This window comes from Leptonotus elevatus, chromosome 9 (genome assembly GCF_054856555.1).
Source record: "Leptonotus elevatus isolate MCC_2025b chromosome 9, RoL_Lele_1.0, whole genome shotgun sequence".
Lineage (NCBI taxonomy): Eukaryota > Metazoa > Chordata > Actinopteri > Syngnathiformes > Syngnathidae > Leptonotus > Leptonotus elevatus.
The window spans coordinates 13,816,554-13,828,884 of record NC_141247.1 but is presented as its reverse complement, the minus strand read 5'-3'; the positions used below and the strand labels follow the sequence as shown (position 1 = coordinate 13,828,884).

Below are 12,331 nucleotides of genomic sequence, written 5' to 3'. Positions count from 1 at the left end.
GACAGGAAGTGGCCCGCAAAATACAGGTCTGCATGCTAATGTGGGTTATAGATTGATGAACAATTTGAAGTTAAAAAATGTATAGCAACTGCCATATTTTTTTATTTCCTTTTACCTTGTTTAAAATGGATGTTTAGTTGTTTTCAAGACTTTCTTCTATTATTTCTCAATGAGAAAATGGGCAAACTGCTCATGCTTCATTTCCCATTCCATTCACACCTCTGACCTTGGCAATGAATCAAAAGCTAGTTTCGCTTTTATCTTGCTTTTCCCAAAGTCTTGCTGTCAGTTTTTATACTACTACTACTACTACTAAAACTTCTGCTACTACTACTATACTACTAATAATAATGATGATGATTATATTATTATTATTATTATTATTTAAATATATTGCAATGTAGGTTAAAAGTCTTATTGTTTGATTTTTGTTTTTCTCTTTTAAATGAAGACCTGATCCGGGATTAATAAGGACTTGGCAGTTTATTTGACTACAAACACCACATCATATATATATATATATATATATATATATATATATACATATATATATATATATATTGTTATATATTCCTTTTAGCTTTAAACAGTGGTACCAATTGTTCATATCATCCCGTGGAGGAGTGGAGAAGACGTTTTATCTATTTATTCACATTTTGACAAAGATGATTTATGATAATGATGATATGGAATAAATTAGTAGTAATACAATTCCGGCAAAAAATGGCATAATATAATAATAATAATAATAATAATAATAATAATAATAATAATAATAATAATAATTATTATTATTATTATTATTATTATTATTATTATTGTTATTATTATTATTGTTATTATTATTATCAATCTAATAAAAATAATAACAACAACAATAATAGTGATAATAATAATAATGCGATTTTAATATTTGATTGCAATTTCCATTTGTTTGTTTTAGTGTTCTTTTAAATGCATCTGCAAAGTAGGCTACATCAAGGTAAGTGCCATGTAAAAAAAAGAATTACACACATATGATTTTTTTTTAGCAATTGTATTATTATTATTTTTTTTGTATTTGGACGATATATATATAAAGCCAGGCAACCAGCCATTGTTATACCACAAGTAATACTCTTGGTGTCAGTATGCACCAACAGACGGGAAAATATATGTTCACTCCTTTTCTTTGTGAATGAAATCACCGCCTTATTCTGCTTTGTGCTGGTGTGGTCCGCAGCAGTTTATGACTGCTGTGAATAACAAAACAATATTTAATATATTGGGAGCAAGTGGATTTGATATTGAGCGAACGCTCGCTTGATCTGGACACGGCAGAATGGCGCTAGGTTTTGGACTTGCTTTTGTGTTTCTGGTCCTCCATTGCGTCCGCGGGGATGTGAGCTATTCTGTTCCAGAGGAGATGAAAGGTGGATCTGTAATCGGGAACATCGCGAAGGATCTGGGACTTGAATCCGGTAGGCTCGCTGCTCGCAAAGCCCGCATTGACACGGAAAATAGCAACGTGAAATGCTGCGGAATTAATCTCAACACCGGAGACTTCCTTGTCCAGGAGAGGATCGACAGAGAAGGGCTGTGTGCAAAAAAACCGTCGTGTGTGCTCAAACAGGACATTGTTCTGGAAAACCCGCTTGAACTGCACCGTATTAATGTTCGCGTACAAGATATTAATGATAATTCGCCGCAGTTTAAGGAAGAATTGCTGAAATTGGAAATACAAGAATCTGCAGTCAAAGGTGCACATTTTCCCTTGGATGAGGCCCATGATGCAGACATTGGTGAGAATGCTGTTCAGGGCTACTCCCTTAAGAAAAATGAACACTTCTCATTAAATGTCAAAACGAAGGGTACTGGACGAAAATATGGCGAGTTAGTCCTAGAAAAAGAATTAGACCGAGAGAACCAAAATGAAATTATACTTCTGCTGACCGCATATGATGGCGGCTCCCCTCAGAAATCCGGTACAGTGCAAATACACATCACTGTGCTGGACGCTAATGATAATACACCTGTGTTTAGTCAGACAGTCTATAAAGCTAGTCTCCCTGAAAACTCTCCTCTTGATGCTTTAGTGATAACACTGAGTGCCACTGACCCTGATGATGGAATAAACGGGGACGTTTTCTATGGATTTGACCACGTCGATGACCATCAAGTTTTTTCTCTCAGTTCTAAAACAGGAGAGGTCAAAGTTGCAGGTCCTATAGATTATGAAAAAGATTCATCATACGAGATGCAGATAAGTGCCAAAGATGGTCCGGGGTTAGCCTCTTATGCAACCCTAATTATTGAAATTATTGACATGAATGACAATGCCCCAGTTATTTACCTAAAATCATTGTCAAATCCAGTAGCAGAAAACGTGTCACCTGGTACTGAGGTGGGCATCATTAATGTGCAGGACAGAGACTCTGAGAAAAACGGACTCGTACACTGTTCCATTCAACAAAATGTCCTCTTTAAATTAGTACCTTCTATTAAAAACTATTATTCTTTGGTGACTACTGGACTTCTGGACCGTGAACTAGTATCAGAATACAACATTACAATAAGTGTCATTGACGAGGGCTCGCCTCCTCTGTCCTCCTCCAAAAGTGTTCACTTGTCTGTAGGAGACATCAACGACAACCCACCTGTGTTTGAGGAACAATCCTACAGCGCATATGTGAGTGAAAATAACAAAGCTGGCTCCACTTTATGCTCTGTTAGTGCTCAAGACCCTGACTGGAGACAGAATGGAACAGTGATTTACTCTCTGTTACCTGCTGAGGTGAATAGTGCCCCGGTATCCTCCTACGTGTCTGTTAACGGAGACACGGGAGTGATCCACGCCGTCAGGTCATTTGATTACGAACATTTGAGGAGTTTTCAAATCCATGTGATGGCCAGAGACAACGGTTCTCCTCCACTGAGCAGCAACGTGAGCGTCAGTGTGTACATATCGGACGTGAATGACAACTCTCCTCAGATACTGTACCCCGCCCCGGAGGGCAACTCCTTGATGACCGAGCTCGTCCCCAAAGCTGCACACGGAGGCTCTGTGGTGTCCAAAGTGATAGCGGTGGACGCAGATTCTGGACAGAATGCCTGGCTGTCCTATCATATTGTCAAGTCCACAGATCCGGGACTTTTCACCATTGGTCTCCACAATGGAGAGATCAGGACCCAGCGGGACATTTCGGAGTCTGACAGCATGAAACAGAACCTGATTGTGGCTGTGAAAGATAACGGACAGCCCCCTCTCTCTGCCACCTGCTCCATGTATTTGCTGATTTCGGATAACTTGGCTGAGGTACCAGAATTGAAGGACATTTCTTATGACGACAAGAATTCCAAAGTTACCTCTTATCTGATCATCGCCCTGGTGTCCGTGTCCACCTTCTTCCTGACCTTCATCATCATCGTCCTGGGTGTGAGGTTTTGTCGCAGGAGAAAGCCCAGACTGTTGTTTGATGGAGCAGTTGCCATCCCCAGCGCGTATCTCCCTCCTAATTACGCAGATGTTGACGGCACAGGAACTTTACGCAGCACCTACAACTATGACGCCTACTTGACAACGGGTTCAAGAACCAGCGACTTTAAGTTTGTGTCTTCTTACAATGACAACACGCTGCCTGCTAACCAGACTCTCAGGAAAAGCCCGAGTGACTTTGTTGATGAGCTTCACGCTTCATTTGATCCCCTAGAGGTAGGCACCCTATGACAGATTTGAATGCCATTATTTTAGCAAATGTCAACTTTTATAGCTACTTGCTTTGCTTCAGTATACCATTTTTTTTTTACAGTAACATGATCACACTTCTTTGCATATTTTTTTTTTCACTTTGAAAGTTTCGCGTTGATAACCTCTTTGTAGAAATCCAGTCAACTTAATTAACAGAGTAATTGTTGACCTTTAGTTCTGTCAGCATGTTTTTAATTCTACTGCTTATTTTGTGCCTGAACGCTGTAAGAGTTGTCAAGCTTTTGTTTTCAATTAATCAGTTTACTAGTTTTGAGATTGTGGTTGAGATGTTTTTGTTTTTGTGAGGAAGGTCAATATAGATGTTTGTCCGCAAACTGTCTGCTAAATTGAATGTGATTGTGAGATAAGTTTTGTGAGCTAATATTGGTTGCATCTTTCTCATGAACAGAAATAAGGAGTGTGGTACTATATACAAATAGTTGGATTGGTGAATTAATTAACAATTTTAGCAAATGTAGCTTGACTGTTAAACATCTAGCAGCATTTTGACTCCTTTGCATCTGTTCAGGCAAACGAACAATGCCGATGTAGTTGTTTACAATATTTACTCTAGTCGTTTATTCCTTTATCTATTTTAGAGAACGATGGCCAACTGATCATGCTTTATTTTCTATACAGTTTTATAAAGGATATATAGATGAGAAAGTGATGATTATTTCACACCTCTGTCCTTGGTGCTGAATATTGCTCCACTTCTTGGGATTTATTTTCTGTCTACTCTCATTTTATCTCATTTTACTTTTGTTGTAAGTTTAGCCAAGTGGCTATATAACACTGTGAAATTTGTCTTAATTAAAAAACAAAATAAAACATATTTTAAACATTAATCAAAATTTTACTTTGCTTAATACACCCAATCGGTTGACACACACATATATATATATATATATATATATATATATATTTTAAATAGATTGAAGTAGAAATGATTGAATTTCAGTTGGTAAGGGATTCAGTATGCTAGCTATGTTGGCTTGGCTATTTTCCCCCCCTTTCTTACCGTGGAAAATGTAAACACTGTTGTTTCCAAAAATTTCCACTCAATGAAAAGAGTGCCCCTTATAGGAAAAAAAGGGAGTATGAATGTTAATTACCCTTTATGTTTTTGGATTATTGTACAACCCTTTATAAACATGAGTTCATCTAATATATTTTTTTGGAGCAAACTAATGGGCATTATTAATGTTTTTAGGTGTTTTCGTGAAAGGAAAAATGAGGCGCTCTCTTGAGGAGGCCATTCTCTATCAGGTGTTTTTTAATAAGACTGTATGTGTGTCTTTGTCCTTCACACTTTTTAATGCTTCACATGCAATTACATGTATTTCCCAATACTTCATTATTTACAGTAACAGGAAAAGTAGCACGTCTAAAAGCACAGTAACAGGAAAAGTAGCACGTCTAAAAGCGATGATTAATCATCGCTTTTAGACGTGCTACTTTTCACCGTGAAAAAGTCAAATAAATAGGCTTCCAGTGTAGTACATTACAAACGCAGTATTTTAACTGGACACATGGTGTCACCATAGACCAACAGAGAATTCATAATGTTTGGTGTGTGTTGCACGCACATATAACTGGACTCCAGTGTTCTTCAAAGCGTTAAAACAGAAGACAAAGGACAAAGACGAGTCTGACCGAATGAGCTTCTGATTCTTTTGCAGTATTTTGCGTTTCTATCAGAGAATGGCGCGCACAAGGCAAATCGTGCACAACTGGAGCGTTGCCTTTTTCTTCGTACTGCTCGGATATGCACACGGAGATCTCAGCTATTCTGTTCAAGAGGAGCTGAAACGCGGATCTGTTATTGGAAATATCGCAAAGGATCTAGGTTTGGAGGTGAAGAAATTATCTGTTCGCAAGGCTCGTGTTGATATGGAAAATGGCAACAAACAATATTGCTTAATAAACCTCCGGACGGGGGATTTAATAGTTGCAGACATAATCGACAGAGAGGAGCACTGCGGGGAAAAGCCTTCGTGTGTTCTTAAATTCGAACTGCTGCTGGAAAATCCTTTGGAATTACACCGGTTGTCTTTGCAAATTGAGGATGTGAATGATAATTCCCCCATTTTCTCTAAAGATTTTGTAAAGCTGGAAATAAGTGAATCTGCTGTCAAAGGAGCCAAATATCGCATTAATGCAGCTCATGATGCGGATATAGGAACAAATTCTGTTCAAAGCTACATTTTGCAAGAAAATTCGATATTTGTGTTTCACATTCAAACGACAAATGAAGGCAGCAAATACGGTGAGCTGATTTTAAATAAGGAATTAGACAGAGAAGAGCAGCAGGATATTAAATTATTGTTAACGGCTATGGATGGTGGTTCTCCTCAGAGATCTGGTACTGTAGTCATTCATGTCATTGTGCTTGATGCTAATGACAACGCCCCAGTTTTTACTCAGGCTGTTTATAGAACATCTGTGAAGGAAGATGCAGCCATAAAAACCCCAGTTATCACTGTGAGTGCATCAGATGCAGATGATGGAATTAATGGAGATGTTACATATGAGTTCAGCAGGCTGTCTGATAAAGCAAAAAGTATGTTCTCTCTGAATCAGAAAACGGGAGAAATTGTTGTGGTAGGTGAGATGGATTATGAAGATGCATCAAGCCATGAAGTGTTGGTTGAAGCCAAAGATGGTTATGGTCTGTCCTCTGAGGCAAAAGTAATTATTAATATAATTGATATAAATGACAATGCCCCTGTGATAAATTTAAAGTCATTATCTAATCCAGTGGCAGAAAATGTGTCACCTGGCACTGAGGTGGGCATCATTAATGTGCAGGACAGAGACTCTGAGCAGAATGGACAAGTCCGTTGCTCCATCCAACACAATGTCCCCTTTAAACTAGTCCCTTCTATCAAGAATTATTATTCTTTGGTGACCACAGGGCAACTGGACCGTGAACTAGTATCAGATTACAACATTACAATCAGTGCCATTGACGAGGGTTCTCCTCCTCTGTCCTCCTTGAAAAGTGTTCACTTGTCTGTAGCAGACATCAACGACAACCCACCTGTGTTTGAGGAACAATCCTACAGCGCACATGTGAGTGAAAATAACAAAGCTGGCTCCACATTATGCTCTGTTAGTGCTCGAGACCCCGACTGGAGACAGAACGGCACTGTGATTTACTCTCTGTTACCCGCTGAGGTTAACGGTGCCCCAATGTCCTCCTACGTTTCTGTTAATGGAGACACGGGGGCGATCCACGCCGTCAGGATGTTTGATTACGAACACTTGAGGAATTTTCAAGTCCACGTGATGGCCAGAGACAACGGTTCTCCTCCGTTGAGCAGCAACGTGAGCGTCAGTGTGTACATATCGGATGTGAATGATAACTCTCCTCAGATACTGTACCCCGCCCCGGAGGGCAACTCCTTCATGACCGAGCTGGTCCCCAAAGCTGCAAACGGAGGCTCAGTGGTTTCCAAAGTGATAGCGGTGGACGCTGACTCTGGACAAAACGCCTGGCTGTCCTATCATATTGTCAAGTCCACAGATCCGGGACTTTTCACCATTGGTCTCCACAGTGGAGAGATCAGGACCCAGCGGGACATTTTAGAGTCTGACAGCATGAAACAGAACCTGATTGTGGCCGTGAAAGATAACGGACAGCCCCCTCTCTCTGCCACCTGCTCCATGTATTTACTGATTTCGGATAACTTGGCTGAGGTGCCAGAACTGAAGGACATTTCTTATGACGACAAGAATTCCAAAGTCACCTCTTACCTGATCATCGCCCTGGTGTCCGTGTCCACCTTCTTCCTGACCTTCATCATCATCGTCCTGGGTGTGAGGTTTTGTCGCAGGAGAAAGCCCAGACTGTTGTTTGATGGAGCAGTTGCCATCCCCAGCGCGTATCTCCCTCCTAATTACGCAGATGTTGATGGCACAGGAACTTTACGCAGCACCTACAACTATGACGCCTACTTGACAACAGGTTCCAGAACCAGCGACTTTAAGTTTGTGTCTTCTTACAATGACAACACACTCTCTGCTGACCAGACTCTAAGGAAAAGTCCGAGTGACTTTGTTGATGAGCTTCAGGATTCATTCGACCCGCTTGAGGTTAGATTATTTCCATTTTAATGTAAAAAGTTAGATGTTTTCATCATTATTGTGAATTATGTTTTAAGCAGATTGTCATATTGCAATTTCATTTCCATGTTTCTTTTGATTTGTAAGTCAACTGGATTGGTTGCTGATTTGCACCCTGTTAAGCCTACCTAATATAAACCAGAGTCCTTCATCGTATATCTCTAATGCTGTCATGCAATTGCAGGATCAGCCCATTCATGTATTTAAAAATCATGCAGCATATTTTTCTTTCATGTGATTACCTTTGAGTAGTTTGGTCCTCTACTCTGTAATGTGGTGTTTACTTCTTATGTTTTTAACTGATTTAGCATTATCAGATCCTTTTAGAACCCTGTATTTGTGCAACAATAATTACTCAGAAGCAGATTAACCAATACTATTGGTCATATACAGCAGGTATCTTAGCTGCCCATCGTGTTTGATTCATCATCATCATACAGCAGGTATCAAAACACTAATTATATGGAAAAGAAAATGAACATGTCCCCTTGGTGCCTGTTGATTTTAACACCAAATATATCGTCCTAGCTCACCAAGCACCACCATAACAGCTAACATTAAACTAACATAGTACTTTAATGTTAGTCAGAAAAGAGTTACAAGTTATATTCCTAAAATGTTTTATGCAATACATAATTCTCCAAGAGCAAATACAGTTTAGCAATAAACATTACATTTCTATTTGAAACCAGATAATGGCTTGTTGGACTTTAAAATACTGATGTGTTCAGGCACTCTTCTTACATTGTAGTCTCCAAGTCCTTTAATATAGTATAATTAACTAATTTGGAACAAAAATAAATTATTTAACAGCACTCACATTGCATAATAAAGCAAATCATAAACATATTTTCCATTCCCATCTTTCATTTGGAATTTTGATGTTATAGCAACTAGTTTGTCTAAGTTGTTTATTTAAAAAAAAATCTCACAGGTAGTGTGTTCAATGATTGAGCACAATTTGGACTCTTGATGCTAAAGACTGTCAAAAATCAAACAAGGTGGTTATGGCAAACGTTTTTCTTCTTTTTTTTTTATAGATAGAAATATCACAAAAACGTTCTGCTTCTGCTGACCACTTTCAGCCTCACATTGTTGGAGAGAAAGAGGAAGTCGTAGGGCGGGATCTTATCCAAAGCTCACCTCTCAGTCCTGAACTATATTGCTGTGTGGCTGAGTGAATGATGCCTTCATGAACATCTAGGAAAATGAATTTGTTAGGTTGCATTTTGTTTTGGCTGTAGATATTGTCACTTGGCAAACGTGGGTATACAAATGTTACATTTGGTTCATATTGTTGTTTTGTCCGTACCAAATATGCTGAGGTTAGTTTGCTGACAAGTTATTGTCCTTGCATAAGAAAAGTAAAAAAGTGCTTTAAGTGTGCAAACTTAATTTTAGTGAATAGTATTATTCTCCCAAATGGTAAAAGTTGTTTGGGAACATTTTTTTGCAATACGTGTATCTAATTTATAGAGGGAAATATAACAATTGATTTCCTATACAGAAGAAAAAGAGAAAATAATACGTTTTAAACAGGTATAGCATTTTTTTTCCTGTCTCCTTTCAATGTGTTCATTCAAAGTTAGACACAAGGGGTCAGTATATACTCAGGATTCCGAGTTTTTGAATGATTTACTCATCACCCGTTGCTGAAATTGACCACATCCACACTCTTTGTCGACATAACATCAGACGACAAACACAAGCTAGCTCATGTCGGATGTCTAAAATGTTCAATTGATAAAACTATCGTGCTGTAGTGTGTACTATAACTGTCAGAGAATGGCGCACACACGGCGCAACATCCACAATTGGAGCTTTGCCTTTTTCTTTGTTCTTCTCGGATATGCACTCGAAGATCTCAGCTATTCTGTTCAAGAGGAGCTGAAACGTGGATCTGTAATTGGAAATATTGCTAAGGATCTCGGATTGGAGGTGGGGAAACTGTCTGCTCGCAAGGCTCGTGTTGATATGGAAAATAGCAACAAACAGTATTGTGGAATAAACCTCCAGACTGGGGATTTAATGGTTGCTGACAGAATTGACAGAGAGGAACACTGCGGGGAAAAGCCTTCGTGTGTTCTTAAATTCGAACTGCTGCTGGAAAATCCTTTGGAATTGCACCGGTTATCCCTGCAAGTTAAGGATGTGAATGATAATGCACCCGTTTTCCCCAAGGATGTTATAAAGCTGGAAATACGTGAGTCAGCTGTTAAAGGAGCTAAATATCGCATTAATGCAGCACAAGATCCTGATATAGGCCCTAATTCTGTTCAAAGTTACCTTTTGCAACAAAATGCCAATTTTGTGTTTCACATTCAAACCACAAATGATGGTAGTAAATATGGTGAACTGATTTTAGATAATGAATTAGACAGAGAACATGAGCAGGAAATACAATTATTGTTAACAGCTGTGGATAGTGGTTCTCCACAGAGATCTGGTACAGTAGTCATTCATGTCATTGTGCTTGATGCTAATGACAACGCCCCAGTTTTTACTCAGGCTGTTTATAGAACATCTGTGAAAGAAGACACAGCCCCAAAAACCCCAGTTGTCACCTTGAGTGCATCAGATGCAGATGAAGGAATTAATGGAGAAGTTACATATGAGTTCAGCCGCCTTTCTGATAAATCTCAAAATCTATTTTCACTTGACCACAAAACAGGTGAATTGCAAGTTATGGGAAACATTGATTTTGAAGAGGGATCCAAATTTGAAGTGTTTGTTGAAGCAAAAGATGGTTATGGACTCTTTTCAGAGGCCCGAGTAGTTATTGATATAATTGACGTAAATGACAACGCCCCATTTATACAACTGAAATCGCTTTCTAATCCAGTCGGAGAGAATGTACCACCTGGTACTGAGGTGGGCATCATTAATGTGCAGGACAGAGACTCTGAGCAGAATGGGCAAGTCCGCTGCGCCATCCCACAAAATGTTCCCTTTAAATTAATTCCTTCTATTAAAAACTATTATTCTCTGGTGACTACTGGACTTCTGGATCGTGAACTAGTATCAGATTACAACATTACAATCAGGGCAATTGACGAGGGCTCGCCTCCTCTGTCCTCCTCGAAAAGTGTTCACTTGTCTGTGGGAGACATCAACGACAACCCACCTATGTTTGAGAAACAGTCCTACAGCGCATATGTGAGTGAAAATAACAAAGCTGGCTCCACTTTATGTTCTGTTAGTGCTCGAGACCCCGACTGGAGACAGAATGGCACAGTAATTTACTCTCTTTTACCCGCTGAGGTATACGGTGCCCCGATGTCCTCCTACGTGTCTGTTAACTCAGACACGGGGGTGATCCACGCCGTCAGGTCATTTGATTACGAACACTTGAGGAGTTTTCAAGTCCACGTGATGGCTCGGGACAATGGTTCTCCTCCGCTGAGCAGCAATGTGAGCGTCAGTGTGCTGATATCAGACATGAATGACAACTCTCCTCAGATACTGTACCCCGCCCCGGAGGGCAACTCCTTCATGACCGAGCTGGTCCCCAAAGCTGCACACGGAGGCTCTGTTGTGTCTAAAGTGATTGCGGTGGACGCTGACTCTGGACAGAACGCTTGGCTGTCCTATCATATTGTCAAGTCCACAGATCCGGGACTTTTCACCATTGGTCTCCACAATGGAGAGATCAGGACCCAGCGAGACATTTCGGAGTCTGACAGCATGAAACAAAACCTGATTGTGGCCGTGAAAGATAACGGACAGCCCCCTCTCTCTGCCACCTGCTCCATGTATTTACTGATTTCGGATAACTTGGCTGAGGTGCCAGAACTGAAGGACATTTCTTATGATGACAAGAATTCCAAAGTGACCTCTTACCTGATCATCGCCCTGGTGTCTGTGTCCACCTTTTTCCTGACCTTCATCATCATTGTCCTGGGTGTGAGGTTTTGTCGCAGGAGAAAGCCCAGACTGTTGTTTGATGGAGCAGTTGCCATCCCCAGCGCGTATCTCCCTCCTAATTACGCAGATGTTGATGGCACAGGAACATTACGCAGCACCTACAACTATGACGCCTACTTGACAACAGGTTCCAGAACCAGTGACTTTAAGTTTGTGTCTTCCTACAATGACAACACGCTGCATGGTGACCAGACTATCAGGAAAAGTCCAAGTGACTTTGTTGAGGAGCTTCAAGATTCGCTGGACCCACTTGAGGTATAGATTTGTTTCAATTTTAGTAATTGCTATTACACTATACACATTATCAAATAAAATAATCAATCAACTACTTGATGTGTTGTTAACCAAAGCCATAATTCATCTTCTTGGCGTTTTCATGCTTAATCAGATCTTCTCTCATATCTATATCTTTCCTTCCTGTTTCACAACTTAATAGCTAATACGTGTCAATATATCCTGAGATTTAAGTTGATGACGAAGAATTAAGATACAAAATGAACAATGTCCAATATCTGCTTGAGTTGATCGATCGTTGTAAGTAGATACTTAAAA

General features: G+C 39.8%; 1 protein-coding gene across 22 annotated transcripts in view; it reads left to right on the top strand.

The window, feature by feature from the left end:
• Positions 1-12,331, top strand: part of LOC147168452 (protocadherin gamma-A11-like) — a 284,949-nt gene that overhangs the window by 34,300 nt on the left and 238,318 nt on the right. For 2 of the 22 annotated variants that reach the window (XM_086084338.1, XM_086084316.1), the window contains exon 1: positions 5,417-7,825. The exons of 16 other annotated variants lie outside the window; for them this stretch is intronic. In XM_086084338.1, the coding sequence (XP_085940464.1) occupies positions 5,432-7,825 (2,394 nt within the window). In that variant the 5' untranslated portion in view covers positions 5,417-5,431. Of the gene's footprint in view, positions 1-1,186; positions 3,692-5,416; positions 7,826-9,542; positions 12,035-12,331 lie in introns of those variants that run through there. 4 more of the 22 variants (XM_086084342.1, XM_086084317.1, XM_086084332.1 and 1 more) reach the window with 3 other exon arrangements.